At 46.5% G+C, this 17,284-nt stretch overlaps 1 protein-coding gene across 1 annotated transcript in view; it reads right to left on the reverse strand.

The window, feature by feature from the left end:
- The window catches only part of SLC33A1 (solute carrier family 33 member 1), a 283,255-nt gene that overhangs the window by 79,256 nt on the left and 186,715 nt on the right, over nucleotides 1-17,284 (reverse strand). Inside the window, exon 5 of the mRNA XM_069618428.1 lies at nucleotides 6,028-6,145. Within this exon, the coding sequence (XP_069474529.1) occupies nucleotides 6,028-6,145 (118 nt within the window). The remainder of the gene's footprint in view (nucleotides 1-6,027; nucleotides 6,146-17,284) is intronic.

Genomic DNA, 17,284 nt, shown 5'->3' on the forward strand with positions numbered 1-17,284 from the left:
GACATTCAGAGTGATGAAGTTCACCTCTTGGAATGGAGTTTCTAAGCTCTCCTCGGTTGACCTTGTGGGGGGGGTGGGGGGGGGGGGTGGTCGAGGGGGAGTCAAGTGATCAGAAGTTGCCATTCAAGGTGTAAGGATTTCTGCATACCTGCTCCAGCTGAATGTTCCTTTAACAAAAAACTACGTAACTTTGAACTGAGTCCGAACTCTGGACTCCCAACTGTTCGACTGCCACAGATCGGAAGTGCACTCCAAGGGCCTTCAGGTGACATCCACTTTGTAGTCGGGCATAGACTGTGTGAAACCCACCAATACTGAAATTATGTACCAGGTTTACGTAAGCTCCATCGGACCAGCTGTCCGGGGCATCGGGTGAAGGCAATATAGATTTTGAGCTCTACCGCCGTCTGTGGCCAGAGGTAGATCGGGCTGTAGGGACCCTTTACATTCCATTTAGACCCTTCTGGACCCTTGACCAGGCCGGGTGTCTCTGTTTTGGGGGGAGGTTGTCTGCATCCCTGGTGGAGGTGACAGAGGAGCCACCTTCTTTGTCCAGCGAGGTGGGGTTCAGGATTGTTTCCACGTCTTCTAAATGTGCAATCACTCGGGAGGTTCTTTTTTAGGAAAACTGGACCGCGGTGGGGAACAGCCAGCGATAACTAATCTTGTGATCTTGGAGGAACAGTGTCATAGCCCTAAGGGCCCTCTGTTTCTGTATAGTCACTGCCGCTAGGTCCTGGAAAATGTGCAGGGGAGACCCCTGGAATGATAGTTCATCCCGGAAGCGGGCAATTGCCATTATGACGTATAGAGGTGGACTCAGCTGATCACATCCGGAGGGCACTCTGTGCTCAAACCTCTGCGGGGACGCAGTCTGTGGGTGCAATCCAACAGGAGCTGGGACTTCTCGAAGTGTGGCAGAAGGGATTGAAATAGGTCCCTTATGTATTCCGCTAGGTTGTGGTCTGGAACTGAAGTAGGCACTCTCCTAATTCGCAAGTTATTTCGTCGGGCCCTGTTCTCCAGGTCCTCCTGCTTGTGCTCCAAGGTCTCACTCAAAGGTCTCGTTTCTGTCTGTTAAGGCCCAGATCTGTTGCATTTCAAGAAGCGACGCTGCATGCTACCGAGTCAGGTCCTCTACTTCTCCCAGTCTTTGCTCTGCCTCCATCACTCTTTGATCCGTATGCTCGAGTTTGGTGGTAAATTCTGTCATACAGGAGCGCAATTCTGATTTGATATCCAACATAAAGGCCTGAATATCTTCCTTGGAGGCTAGTGTCCGGTCCCTCCACGTGATGCTTGCGGTGTGAATTTGGCTGTCTCCAGTTTCTTTCCCTTTCCCCCCGGGAGCAACATGGTGGAGATATCGCCACTCTTCAGGGCATTAATATGTTTGGCCATAGCAGTGTTAACTATCTCTGTGCTCTGCAGAGCTTCTATCTGTGTAGGAGATAGTCGGTGGATGCCCTCCCGAGCTGGGACAGTTTGCCAACATTCACTCTTGCTATAGGGAACACTCAACTTCAGGCTCCCGGGCTCTGCAGCGATTGTTGGAGTGCATCCGGGGCTTTGTGGTCTTGTATTCCACCTTCTCTATGGTAGGGGAAGAGGATGAAGGCAGCTGGTTAGAAGCCAGGTTTTCTCCAACCGTCAAATTACTCCAGGACCCGGCAGGGCTGTCCCAGCAGCGTAGGATCCGTTTCTATGGACCCAGTCAACTGGCGGTGCAGCGCGCTGGAGTCCCCTGTCAGCTCCAGGGGAACATGTGCGGAGGAGTCCTATTCATGGACCCAATATTCGTAGAGCAGGAGTGGGGATGGAGGGGCTAGTAGCCCTCCTATCCCCACCGTTTGATTCCCTTGGTTCACTGGGCTAAGGATCTGGTTGCACTGGTGAGCCAGGGTCTTTTTGATCACTTCCTCCACCAAAGTCTGTGTTAACAATGCAGCAGAGGTGTGGGGGGCAGATCTCTCTTCTTGCCCAACGGGCTCATTGACATATTGCCCTCATAAGGGGATCGCCTCATCCCATGCCAGCTCACCCCAGCCACACGCGGGAGCAATCCTCATGGGCTGAGTCACCGCTGCTAGCAGCTGTGATGACCTGTGGGGCTCAGCTGTACAGCTCGGAACCAGGCTTTTAGATTAGGTGTGCAGCAGCTGCCCGGGCACTACACCCTGCCTGGAGTCTGGATCTCACTCGGTGCCTCGGTGTGGGGGAGGAACAGGATGCCTCCCGCTGCACCGCGTCAGTGTTCCGGCATCTTCACTGGGGTCAAGGGCACCCTCTGCGCACTGATCAGCCCCGCGAGGCTGGGCGATTGGTCTACCTCGCTGCAAAACGAAATTCTGGTCAGCTGAGAGGGCTCCCTCGGTCATTAACTCACCGGTGGACGGCCTGCCCTTCCTTCATGCTTCTAGCGGGCATACGCCATCTTGGAACGCCGGAGCTGCGGTCACAGGCTCAGCAGCAGATTTCACGCATCAGCTATGCACGGCCCCCTCCTATCGTGGGAGACGGCTTTGCCGACTTGCAGGTTCTGCGGGAACAGAGTATTATTGCTCAGGCATCGGGCTTTGTATGAAGGCCATCAGCAAAGCTGCCACATTAGTGGCGCTGCTGGCCATGCCCCCACAACCGAGATTTTTTCTTTTTTTAGCAAACTGAAGCCCTCCCTTCTCCTCCCCCTCCCCCTCCCTCCCACCGCCCCTGAGGATATGAGCGGTGAATAATTACTTCTCTTCCACAATTCTCCCCTTAGGGACAAAAAGAATAAGCTCAGTCTTTGCAGCATTCAATTGAAGCTGGTTACTTGCCATCCAATTGTTGATATCCACTATACACTGATTGATCCTCATAAATGCGCCCTCGATGTTCTGCGTCTCAATATAGATTTGTGCATCATCGGCATAGGAGTGAAAACTCAAACCATGCCTCCTCAGAATATTTAAGACTAAACGAATGTATAAGCTAACTATTAGTGGGGATAATAATGATCCCCGAGGGACCCCACAGCCAAGGACAACCGCCTCGGAGGTGAAGCCCACGATCGACACCCGTTGGACTCAATCTATCAGGAAAAACCTAAACCACCTCGCAGCTTGTTCTGATGCTTTTCCCACTCCTCCAAGGCGCTCCAGCATAATCTTAAGATCCATTGTATCGAACGCTGCCGATAGGTCCAACATCAGCAATAACATCGATCTACCACCATCCTAGGCTTCAATCAGATCATCATGTACTGCCAATAGCGCTGTCTCTGTCCCATGTTTGGGCCCGAAACCAGACTGAAATTCATCCAACAGCCCCTCTTTGTCTACAAAGGCCTGACATTTAGAGGATACCACCTTCTCCAAAATTTTAGCTGGCCAGATCAAATAGGCCACTGGGCGGTAGTTCTTCAGCACAACTGCGTCCAGGTTTTTTTTTTCTTTTTCTTTTTAAAAAAGGGTTTCACTCTTACATTTTTAAGGGCATGTGGAACCCCAACCCTCCGATAGGGACTTATTCACGATAGGCGGGCATTGCAAATACCGGACCATTTGTCGGCTTGAGTTGAAGAATAAGGGAATGTATCAGTTCCACAGTCACATGCTAGAAACCAAAATGTTCCTCTTGTGCCCCATTCCCCAACATGATATCCTCCTTGTTATGATCGAACAGTCCTTCCTGGCCTCTCACGCTATCGATACTCTTCTGTATCGATATGATCTTCTCCTTGAAGAAGGCACTGAAGTTATCGGCTTGTTCCTGTGAAGGAGTTATTGATACTGCAATACAAGCTGGACTACTAAATTTAGAAACTACTGAAAATATTGCCCTTGCCTTATTCCCCACTTGTTCAATCTCACCATGAAGAAAATTACATTTTGCTTCAAAAAGACCTACTTTATATGATTTCAGTACCATCTTTGCCCTGTCCGCATCAGTGCCCAGCTTGGTTCTCCTCCAACGCTCATTAGTTTGGATCACCTGTTTACAAAGCTCGACCAAAGAGGGCCCAAACCAGGGCTTTGAAATCTCAGTCCTCTATTTTCAGGGGCACATACTTGGAACATATTTCTTCCAATATAGCAGTGCCAATCTTTAACAATTCCTCACAAGGAAGTGCAATATCAATGTTTGCCAATCTGGCCTGCACCTCCTCCCCTGGAATTTTAGCCAAACCACTCGCTTTCAAACATGGTCAACTACCCTTGACCTGTCTCGGTCTCTTCTACAGACAAACAAAACAACTGGGCACAATGGTCCGACCACATTACAGACTGACCCCCCCACCCCCCCAGATGCTACTAAATCCAAACAATGTGCCTTTACATGCAAGATCACAGTGGACAATATGGATAAACCATGATTTCCCTAGACCTCAGCTAATTCTACGGAGCCTAAATGGGTATTACTGTCCAGCCAAATATTTCAATCTCCTAAACATAGGAGTTCTGTGTATTTACTCCCAACTAACATCAGGTGCATAACTAAATTCTCAAAAAAATGTCCTGCCAGTCCGGGCAGTCTGTAACCCCCAAATTACTTTCACTGACCGCGAGGGGAAGAGTGATCAAGTGAATTGTCCCATCTGGGAATTATCCAGCCAGTCCATCACCAATTGTGAAACAAGTAGTGAGGATCTATAAATTAGCGCAATACCTCCCCCTCTCTTTTAATAGCCTGTATGCAATATTTATCAGGCACTAGTTTGGGGAAGATTGCCTGTGCCCCTTCTGTAATCCAGGTTTCTGTTAACAGTAAAAGGTCAAAATAGAACACCTTAATGAATTCCCCCATCTCTACCGCATGGGCCACTGCTGAGCATGCATTGAGCAGGGCAGCCTTAATCCTCATCGGCTCCCCCTCAGTACACCCCTCCATCCCCAAGCCCCCTGTGTTCTCTTACAAATTTCCAACATAAGGATCTTCTTCACGGTCCGGAAGGAAAAACTACCCATCAGGGATGCCTCCCTGATGGGGAAACTCTTGGAAGAATCCACCCTGCTAGGATTCTGTAAAGGGAGGAAGAGTTCTTACCTCTCGCCGCCTTTTTGCTTTGAAGAAGTCCTATAGATGATGAGGAGGCAGCCTGGGGGGAAACGCTCCTACCGCTGCTGCAACAGACTAGCAAGAGGACACACAAAGAAAGTTGCAGCACCAGCAGCCAGCCAACTGATGTTTCGACTCAGACACTCGAGGCAGAGTCAGTGCAGGTCCACAGCAACCATCTGCTTGTGCCAGCACACGCAGGCCGAGGAAAAAGAAAAAGGAGAAATAAAGAGTACAAAAAGGCACACTGAGGTCTCCATTGAGTCCATCGTGCAGAGAAGGACTGGCAGGGTGAGGCTAGGGGCAGACTGGCTGCACGCTGCTACATGATGCGAACGAAATTGAGGGATTTTTCTTAATGCCGGATTAAGGTTAATTAATAACATGCACAAATTCACTCCATGTGCCAATGTAGGAACATTGCCATAAGAGTGCTGCTTTTGTTCAAGTCACAGCCTGTTACTTAGCCAATACGGAATCGGGCGGGTTCCTGACAAAGTGCAGCAGGAGTTTTGTTGAAAGGAGCAAGTTTTATTTTAAACCAACATTTTTAAGGTTGAAGAATCAGCTGTAAAATGAGACCGATTGTTTAAGTTTAAACTGAAGGCAGTGTGGAATAAGTGGCAGAGACCCCCTTCATAACGTAAAAACCAAAAAGTAGTATATGTGCCATGAAGAAAGTCAATATTCACAAAATGTCGGCTAAGAGTGAAAAAACATTGTCATTTTGAGATACAAAAGCACTATGCATTTAATTTTCAGATCTGTAGGTTTCTAGATTGCTAATGAAATCCTGCATTCCAAAAAGGTAAATTCCATTGGATATCTAATATAAAATAAGTCAAATTATAACATGTACATTAATACACTATTCTTAATCTGGTAATGCACCAGAATATAATTTTGCACCAAAGGAAGAGCTAAAAACCATTCAAAGGGATAGAGAGAAAATCACTTGTTTTGTTAAAATAGAAACATAAAATGTGTTACCTGATGAAAGGCATAACTCAGGAACACAACAATATAGTAATAGATGGGGAACTCGCCTTCATGTCCTACTTTAGCAGTCCACCATACCAGCAGAGAAAATTCCAAACCCATTAATAACCTGAAAGGAAAGGTGGGGCATAGTGTAAATTAGATATGTAGAACACAGCTACAATAATAATATTTGTGTAGATACGATGCACAAGTACATTTAAAAAAATGACATGGTGTGTGATGAGACAGTTAAGTGATGCCTTGAGGTGAAAACCTTCATAAGAAAGTCAAGGTAACTTTTTAGCACCTGGATGCGTGGAAGGTTTTTGTCCACTGCAACAGTAAACAATGGCAACATGTACTGAACTTTGATCTCTGCACTATCTACAAGTATGAGTTGGGACATATGGAAAGAAGGCAAATGAAAGAGGTTCATTAAATTTCTCAAAACCCACCTTCTTTTGCCGTACACTTCCTCCATCTGGGAAGGTAGCACTGAAACTACAAAGCATTCGACATTCGTTCCGCACTGAACTCGCCAAGTCAAATCGCTAGAAATGACACTGGGCAAACAGCAGCCTTCCCTTGCATTTTAGGTGCTCCACTTCCCCCTCCGACGTATGCCCCCACAATCGTTGCATCCAACTCAAAAACAATGACATGACCCCTCCACACACCCCTAAAAACTGCCCATGGAAATAGAGACATACGTCGCAGCGTGAGGCATTAGAGGAAGTTTACAGATAAATTAAATCAAAATTTTGTGGTTCGAAAGGGACAAATTAGATCCGTTTTATGGAGCAAAGAAAATATACACCTAGAATTTTGATACAAAGAAGCAACCATTTGGTAGAAATTAATAACAGGTTTCCAGTCATACTGGTGGGCATTACGGAGAAGGCGTTTGATTGGGTGGAATGGCGCTGAGTCCTGAGCAGATGTCATTGAGGAGACATTATTATCAGGGAGGTCTTCACGCTTTATTACCCACCTAGGGCGAGGGCAGCCGCTGGTGTATTCCTTTCTCAGGGTTTCTCCCTCTCCAGGGGGACCAGGCAAGGTTGCTCCTTCTCACCTAGGTTTGCCCTGATGGTAGACCCCTTAGCGTACAGAATCAGGCAAGTGAAGCAATTAGGGGTATAAACTACCAAAACAGAGTTCATAAAGCTGCACTATTCACCAATGGCATTATCTAGTTGCTAACAGAGGTTGAAACCTCGATTCCACCACTTGTGCAACTCAGAGAAGTTTTGTAAGGCCTCAGGATTCAAGGTCAATCTAGATGAAAGTTAAGCTCTGACATGGATCACCCGGTAATAGAAAGCATAACAGAGGGCCCCCTTTCGCTCGGGCGATAAATCGCTGGAATATTTGGGCATACGATTGACAAGTTCTAGACCAACTACCCTCAGTAAGTCACGGCAATCCAAGCAGACCTGCATACCTTGAGCACAAAGGCAATCTCCCTAATCTGAGAATTGCTTCAATAAGGATGATCGTTCTCCCGCGATTGCGTTATAGTTTTCAGGCCCTCCCGATATGTATTCCTCCCAGGGAACCCTTAAGCAATTGCAGCAGGACATCAGCCATTTCATTTGGCTAAAGGGGAGGTCCAAAGTCGCTAGAGCTACCCTCTTCAAAAATACAGACAGCTTGGGTCTGGCACTTCCTCGCATTAAGAAATACCATAAGGCAGCACAAGTGAGGGTACTACATGACTGTGCGGATACCCATTCTACTAAAGAAAAGCAGTGCCTGGAGGAGGTGGTGGGTGGGCCTCTACGATATATGCCATGTCTCCCTCGTAAAGATAGGCCCCTGGGTATGTACGTGTAAAGATTGGAGAGGGCATCTGTACTTCTGCCCCCTATATGGTAGAGTAAAGGCACAGAGCACCCCAGCCAAGGCACTGAATTTGGTAGCCATGGAGGAGCAGCCAGGTTCAAGCTTTCAGGAGGTGATGCAGGCTGGTTCTTAAGTACAGCAAGACCCCGAGCCCCACAAAGGAATGTCCACACATTGTTAGGTGATAACACAACTTCTTTACATAAAATAAAGATATATATATATATATATATATACACACACACACACACTTAAATAATAACACTTGGTACTTTGGCAATACTTACTCAAAGAATGACAAATATATACACTCTGTGGAACCACACAAGACTTCAATTCAGTAATACATGCAGACATTTCTAAATAGGCATGCGAGTTCTTAAGTGAGCTGTAACAGCATAGATTTGGGAAGAAGGCAGGTTAGCGAGGAACAGTGGTAGAATGCTTTCTTTAGACAAGATACACAATTCTGTAAGAGGACCCCCACCTGGGCAACCTGCAATGGAAACGTTAGTGAGTAACTTATCCTGTCTTTTACAGCCCAGTCCCATAATGTTCAATATAAACAACAAAGCAAAGGTCCTGGTACGTCAGAGGTTGGCCAATGTGAACTGAAAATGAATTAAAGTCATTCACTTGGTCCAAACCCATGTAACTATTCAGGTTATAGAGGTTGCATGCCTTGGTGTGTATTCAGACACTCCTTCAAAAGAAACTAGAAGAATTGTTGGAATCGAAATGAAACTTATGTCAAGAAAGTAAAGAGCATGGTAAAATCCAACATGTAAGAACATATGTAATCAATAATATAATTGGCACATACAAATATTAGGTATAAAGTCCTTCAGACAATAAAAAAAAACGAAGAACAGTGCATAAAAGAAAAACAAATCAAATCTAAGCATTAGCATAAATTGGTAGTTAGTCACTTTGAAGTTCAATTTAAACCAAGTGAAACATGAATCAAATCTGAGCATTAACATAAATTAGTTGTTTGTCACTTTGGTGTACAATTTGAACCAAAACAGAGAAGGTATACATTTATAAATTTTGAATTGAAAAAACAATTATATTGATAATGACTGTGTTCCTGCTGAAATTACACAGGTAAAGCAAGTAACCAGTTTTGTTATACAATTGTGAGGGAATCCCAAAATCAAATCTTAATGTGTGTTGGGATAACGCATCAGGGGGAACAGGATAATTGGCAACAGGAGCTATGCAGAAAAAGCATCCATGTCCATTGGTAGTATCAAATAAAGAAAAAGATCCTGGTTGGCACAGTGTTCTGTGGAGGACCTAGTGTCCCCTCTGGGAAACAATGCATTTCGGCGGTTCAAATTTCAACGGAACGATACTCTTCGCATTAGAGGAAAGTACTCCGCCTTCATCAGGGCAGTAGATAGCAGGACCCACTGATAGGTGATCAAAACGGGTGCAGCTCTGAACGGGGCTGGATGGTAATGAGTGAAACGGAAGTGGACACTCAGTCTCGTGTGTATCAATGCAAGAGGGCTAGAGATGCTCATAAAATCCAGTTAGAGTTGTCAAATGTCAGTCAGGCAAACTGAAACCTGAATTGCGTAGGACCAGCAAAAGGGTCTGTAAGCGAGGATGCCAGTGTCACGAGTATCAGGCTGTAAGGAACATCAAGTAGTACATCTCATTGTGAGTGGCCCGGGACGTGCTGCTGTAAGCAGAGGGCTTGAAGTGCCAAAATCTGGTAGCTTCAAAACGAGGTATGGGAGAGCGGAGACATTGCTTTATGTCATCCCTCATTGGCGCCTGCGGCAAGAATGCTGGCTGGAGCCGTGTGATCAGGGAACCGGAGCGGTTGTCAAAGCAACCAAACTACGCGTTGGGAAAAAGAATGACAAATATATACACTCTGTGGAACCACACAAGACTTCAATTCAGTAATAAATGCAGACATTTCTAAATAGGCATGCGAGTTCTTAAGTGAGCCGTAACAGCATAGATTTGGGAAGAAGGCAGGTTAGCGAGGAACAGTGGCAGAATGCTTACTTTATACTAGATACACAATTCTGTATGAGGACCCCCACCTGGGCAACCTGCAATGGAAACGTTAGTGAGTAACTTATCCTGTCTTTTACAGCCGAGTCCAATAATGTTCAATAACCTTTTCTTCTTAAAGGTTCTACCACCCCAAGGTACCTGAGAGGCCCCAGGAGAACAGTATCCAAGACGAATCTGAGACCCTTGGATGACTCCTGAGGCTATAAGATGCTCTTGCTCATTCACAGTACCTTTGGTGCCGTGGCAGAAGAAGTGGCAGAGTTTCTCAGTTTCACTCGACGATTGCCTCAGAGGATGGACCCCCTTGGAAGGAGCCACTGGGATGCTGAGCCCAAAAAGAAAAATTTAACCCAAGTCTTTCTGAACTGCAGCAGTTTTGCTCTTCTCAGTGCTCTCCGTTGGTTGACGATTTCTTTCGCTGTAGAAGTCCTGGGAAGATGAAACTTGCTGTGGGCTCCTTAAAGGCTTGGCATACAAGTGTAAGACCCATGTAAGACCCATGGGAACCTTCGATGACTTCTGGTGGAGACAGGTGCATAGGTCACTTTTGGTGTCAGGTTTCAGATTTATGCGGATATCCGACTTTCGGTTCTTCGTTGCTGCAGTGGTAGCACAGACGTCTGGACGGCTTCTGGTGACCTGGACTCGACCACTGGAGTGGACCTCGGACCATCACCAAGTCTGGACCCTCGGGACATCTTTGTTAGCTTCTGGTGGTGGGAAAACCACCTGTAAAAGGTGGCCGGAGGACTCTAGCTGTCACCTCAATTATCAGCGAACACTTGGGGCCCATCAAAAACTCCCTGCCACAACATCGAAGACTCAGCCATGTGCCGAAGTTACGGTCTTTTATTAGCAAACAAAATGACAGGGATCACACCACATAAACAGGTATTCTCCAGAGCTAAGCAGGTGTCACTCGGTTCTATCCCGATTTGATGTCACAAATTCAGGTTCCAACCCAATTGGTTAGTTTGAGCAAGTTACATATAATCTATAGATTAGCGCTACGATTGGATTTCCAGGTCTAGAAGCTCCTCCTAAGACCGCCCCTACTGGTATCAAGCTACAATGCTGCAAGGCCGCAGAGAGACCATTGGCCCTTACAACAAATTATCCCTCCTGTGAAAAATGAATCTGGATTGGTCAGAGTGTGTCCTCCCATCCCATGGACCCTGGACAGTTAACAGACTGAGTGTACCTTATCAAGGCTATAAGAATGAACATGGAGGTGCAAAGTGTTCCCTAATGTTGCCATTCTCTGATCACCTAAGCCTGTGCGAGTGCATTCAGTTGAACATTCAGCCGCAACACTTGTAGCTTCTTCTCCCTTGGTTCGATGGGAATGGCTCGCCAAGTCTACCTTGGTTGAATGGGCATTGTTCAGTTCAGCTGGGTCACGTGTGTTGAGACCACAAAATGAAGCCCGCTCGCCTGTAATAATGAGGATTTTAGCCTGACTTTCTCCAGGTGGCATATTTTCTTGGTAACTGGAATATTTCCACCTCCACTTGCCCTTGGCCCGAGTGCCTTGTTTCTGCTCTCCTCTAGCTGCAGCGATCGGGTCTGCCTTTCCATGTGCTCGAAGCCAGTATCGCCCCTTCCATCTCTTTCAGACCTATAGCTTCTATATCTCTGCCTATAGCTTCTCCATGTTAATAGCAGTCAAGCATATGCAAGCTAAATATATGAACTGTCCTCTTATCAACATGGGTCATGAGAATGTGCTTCATGCCTAAATGCAATAAAAGAGCGCATTTTTGCGTAGGTTCATGATGGATGAATAGATAATTATGTCTAATGAGGCTACATCTTTAGGTCAGTGATGACGTCATAGATTTCTGGCTTTGCAGTCAGTCGACTTGCTCGATCAATATCATTTCCATATCGTCCAAGTCGATTGGGTATGGTCTGAAAGGTTGTCAGAGTGAATAGCGTTTCTCACACCTGCGATACATTGCAGTTTATGGTGATGGGCCTAGAAGTGAGGCACATCTGTCGTTTCTTTGACGTCATGCGGAGGGTCTTTGGTGGACATGAAGGTTAGATTTGGCCTCCCACCTATACACCGGCAGACTTTCCTCTGCAGTCCACGACCCTGGACTCTCTCCGGCGGGAAAAGGTGGTTAGTGATGATGGCAAAAATGTCCTTTGAAATGTTCTTCGGCAATTTGGAACTCTTGCACCTACGGGTGTCCAGCTATGCCAGGGTACCCCCTTTTCTGGGCGGGAGACAGAAACGCTTCCAGCAGTCACGAAATGCACGTCTGGACCCTGGGTGCACCAATGGACTTCAACTCAAGATATCCGGGCACTCATCTTCAGGACTCACAAAGACCCCTTCTCCAGACTGCAGGCACACAGGACTAGCTTCCAGGGCACTTCAGATAAAGAGTAGCAGGTTGTACGATGATCCCTCGTAGCTTGGGAAAGAGGACTCCTTTGTAGGTCCTCTCTAGATCAGTTCTTGGAAGAACACAGCAGCTTTTGGATTACATGAAAAAAATGCAGCAGCAGACTGGGCTTCAAGGAACAGCTTCTTCTGGCTTCAGCTTCTGAACAAATTGTTGAGTGAGAGGTCCCCACTTCTACACATTGGTTCCCATTCACTCAGGCTGAGCCAGTCCCAGTTAACCGATCACGCAAAAGGGCATTCATGCAGGCAGGCAGCCAATCAGGCTCACAGGCATTCAGGCCATTCACTCCAATTTAGACACCAATACGAAAGAATGTGGATTGGGGTAAGCACCCAGCCTTTCAGGACTCTACACTGCATTCATGTCAGTTTCAGTCAGGGCAGTCTCAGTCATTGTGTCACACACAGAAATAAGACACAACAGAATGTGAGTTCACTTCAGACTCCATTCAAGCAGGTACCACCCCTAGGGTGAACCCACAACACAGCCCCTGAGAAGGCTCCTGTCAGTCTGACAGGAGGGAGCCCCAGAGCTACATATGGTATTCCCACGCAACAGCCAATAATGAGGAAGGGACAGTCAGGGCTTCCCAGGACTTGGAAAACAAGGTAAAAGGCAACAGAAATTAAGAGGCCACAGGGGCCATCTTGCCTTCCTGCAGAGATCCATGGATTCCTATGGCAGAGCCTGGGTGTCGCAAAAAGTGAGTCCACTCGGAGCCACTAGCAAGTCCGCATGTAGCTGCCACCAGCCCATACCCTGCTCTGTGGGCAACATACAGGTGCCCAAAAACACACATAAGAGTGTACCCCCACCCATGAGTGCTATAAGGGTATCCGATGGGGGGATTTCATCAAAAGGAAAACATGAAGAGCTGCACTGCCAGAGGTTCAGGCTGGATCTCAGTGGCAGAAAACAAAGAAAACACAGAGAAGTGATAGGACAAGGACTAGGAGGCCCTGGCCCTCCAAAAAGTATTTCCAGCATTCACAGTACAAATTTCCAACTGCAAATAGCTCTGTCCTCCTTTTGTTCACCCATTAATCCTATACACTACAACACAGAATTTCACCCAGCCTACGAGGGGGAGGCATTCTCGGTCAGAAGAGCAGACAGGTGTGAATCCCTAGCCAATCTTTATGAGAAGGGGCAAATAAGATAATTTGAGTCATGCAAAGCTACCTTTGTGATGGACGAGAGGGAGAGGCTTCACTACTGGCAATGAAGGCACTGGACCCCGCACGAAGGCCACTTACAGAGTTGGAGAGTGATTGTTATCTCCCCCTCTTCCATGGTCTAATGTCGCATCTGTACGCTTGCCGCTGTACAGTGCAAACCCATGCAAAACCATGCCCGACCATCTGTGAAGAACTAGGAATGAGACACCGACAAGCACTTATGGATTTGGCAGTAAACCTTTATTGCAAATAAAAAGGGCGTTGGAAAATGCCCCTGTGTCCCTAAAAAAAAAAAAACTATGGGCCGGTCCAATGTCAAGCTTTCCAAAGCAAAAAGGTCTGTGTCCAAAGAACTATTTTGGCACGCACATTCTAAAAATGTACTTGGTGAAAAGGAAAAATAGGTCTTGTCTTGAGTAGTGTACAAATGTAAAAAAAAAAAAAAAGCTTAAATCCAACACAAAAGTTACAGAAGGATAGAGTTCCAGAGGGTTGTTCCCTTCTGCTGGATTTCTCTCCACTGTTTTATACTATCAAGAATATCAGGTTTCTCTTGATCAAAAAAACAATTGGCATAAAAAACAAATTGGCTGTTCGTCTGTATCTTGGTAGGATACCTGGTGTACTGTCCGGCCAGGTTTTCTCTCCTCTTTGGTATGTTAACTCCGCCCTTTGCCAGTCCCACTGTATCTTAGCAGGACATCCTTAAGCGATGTATTTTACACACTTTCAATTTGACCTTGCCCGATATGCTTCCTTACAAGGACTTTCTTATGGGACTACTTTTGCAGCCTGCATCTGCCTGGTACTCTTGCCAGGGCTTTTCTCATATGCACATTCTTGTGACTGGAATCTGGGCTTTTCTCATATGTGCACTGCACACACTTAGAAACTTGAGTCTCTTATGTTCCGTCTTGAATCTGCCTGGTATACAATCCTGCCAGGGATTTTCTATTATATGTGTACAGCAAACACTTACAAACTTCACAGTCTTACATTTCCTTCGTTCTGTCTCCAAGTAATATTCACTTGTTCGCTGTTCCACATACACTTCATTCAATGTTATTTGCTTTCAAGAGTGTTGCCAATACGCCCTGGTGTCCTAGCTTTCCTGGGATAGACCCACCGTCACTTGATGGCTTGTATAGTTTCTCCGGTGGCAAGCTTGCAGCTCTTCGCCGTTCCGTTCCCTCTCACCACCTCCGCTTCATGGCCGATTGATGTGCCTCTCGCGGCTCCCCTTCTTTCATTCGGCGACTGAGGGTTCAGGTGAGACTGCCTTTCGGTACCTGCAAACGTTCTGAAGCTTCTTGTCTGCTTCTGGTCTCCTTGCGGCGTTCAGTTTCCTGCTGTCAGCTCACCTCCTTCTTTCGTGAGCCGGTTGGCTCCACGGACCTTGCACCAACACTGCAGTCTCTCAGTCGATAGAGGACTAGAGTTCTCCAGCCAGCATCTGTCAGCTGGTCCGCTGGTTTAAATCTCCCAGCAGCTCGCCTTTTCCTGCAAAAGCTAGAGCGCAGCTTGTGCTCTTGGCCTCCATTGATCTTCATTACTCAGCTCATTTTCATCGTCTCAGTATTTCCGCATTTAGAAAAAAAGGAGATCTGTTCTTGATGACTTGTATGAAAAGTCTGGAAAAGTGTTTCCAGTAGTTTTGAAAGGCAAGTCATGTTTTAATGACTTGTTTACAGAGTATGGGAATCATTTTCCGTAATCTTATGTGGGTGAGGGAAGGCATGTCAATATGCAATTAAGGCAGGGGAATGGGTGTGGTATCCTCAAAAGAAAAAGGGGGATACCATGTTTCATCCAATTAGATCATGTCCTTCCCTTGGGGTTTGCCTCCCCCATGTGATCCTCCCTTGTATAGCTGCCTTCAGGGTCAGGATCAGGTAGCGGATGTCATTCCCTGTCCACATGGAGAGAGGTCACCACCAGGAAAGAAGTGATATCATCAGATGTATCACACCTCCTTAGCACAGGCCTGGCATGGAGAGATGGGCACACATTTGGCTGTTGGCAGGAGGCATGGAGGGGTTTGCATATAGCAACCACCAGCGTATTGAATGCAAAGAAGAGCTTTAAGTTTATGGCGACCTATCTTACTTCTGATAGAGTGAACAACATATGGGGAGAACAGGCTTTTCAGGTGTGGGTGTGGAGGAGCTGGTACTTAGCTGCAGGTCTGGTGGTCCTGCTTCATGCTAAATAGGTACTGGATTGAAGTGTTACACACTACACTTAATGGCGGGGGCCCTAATCCTGCTAGAACCTGAGGTTCGTCTTTTCAGCATGTTCAGAGGAAATGGGGCTTACATTCCACACAATGGTAGCTATATTGAAACTGATGCTCCTTCTCGCTAAAAAATGCAAGCACGGCCTGCTGGAGGACAACCAGGGCCCTTACGAGAAGATTGGTGGCCACATATGTGGTCAATGCTGATTAACGAGAGTCTTACACAGTGCAGTACTGTAATAGAGTATTCTGTGTAAAGTGGGGTTGGTTTTTGGACTATATTTTAAAAGAGCAACTTTGATTACACATGCCCAGTGAGAATGATGGCAATGGGCTTGCTCGATTGCTCCAGATGCTTGTAGAGGCATCTCAGGAGGGTGCAGGATCCCATGTGAGCTGGGGACTATTGCGCTGCCGCCACCTCCGCATCTCAAGAGTCTCAAATCTATAGCACAGTGTTTCATTTCTTTTTTTCTTCTTTTTAAAATTTTTTTTTTTAAACATTTATTTTTGTTGGGAGAGGTTTACAACATACAGACACGTCAGGGCAAAACATACATTGAATACACTCATAGCACTACATATCAATAAACGGGAGGCAACATTGATAGGAGGGAGAGGCACAGTCAATGTTGTAGTAACACCGCGTTATAGATTAATTCTGTGGAGCCGGGATAGAACCATTGTCGGATATATTTTCAGCCAGGTTGATAAGACAACTATTAAAAGCGGACCAAATATTCTTGGGAGAGTGAATAGGAAGCATAATTAGGTACTCTTCTTCACAAGTCCGGGACCAGGTGAGTTGACAGAGCCATTTCTGATAGGTCGGTGGGGAAGGGCTTTTACAAGATTGGAGTACACATTTCTTGTCAATCATGCAGCTGATGTTCAAGAATTTTACAATACTCCTAGTGACGTCAGTATTCCAAACCCCAAACAAGACTCCCAGTGGGTCAGGATCAATCACTGTATCAGTTATATCAGAGATTGGCTTCAAGACCCCATCCCAGAACCCACTCAACTTGTGACATGACCAGAACATGTGTAAGTCATCAGCACCTTCAGCTTTGCAGCGGGCACAGGTGTGTGTGTGGCAGTGTGAGCAAATTTTGACATTCTGAGGGGTGTATAGTATAGTCTATTCAGTCATTTATACTGCATGACTCGGTGACGAGAGTTGAAGGATGTGTTGTGCGAACACATCTTCCATAGGGGGTCGGAGATCTCAAGTCCAAGCTCATCTGCCCATTCAATGCACACCTTGGGGGGCTTGGAGGGGGTTGCTGCCAATTGTATTTTGTAAAGCTAAGAGACAACCCCACAGGCACCACTCGAGTTGGCTATGTAGGCGATCTCCAGGGTGTCGGGAGGGGGGGGGGGGGAAGAGAGTGGGGGTGTTCATCAGGGAATGTAGGCCACATGGCCCGAAAGGCGGCATGAAGCATATGGTATTGCAACGTCTCCAGTGCAGAACTGCAGTGACCCGGCTTCCATGTCTGCGGGGCTGATAAATTTCCCATCAGGGAAAAAAATAATAAGTCAGTCAGTGC

The sequence above is a fragment of the Ambystoma mexicanum genome, chromosome 10, assembly GCF_040938575.1.
Source record: "Ambystoma mexicanum isolate Mex_15411 chromosome 10, UKY_AmexF1_1, whole genome shotgun sequence".
NCBI lineage: Eukaryota > Metazoa > Chordata > Amphibia > Caudata > Ambystomatidae > Ambystoma > Ambystoma mexicanum.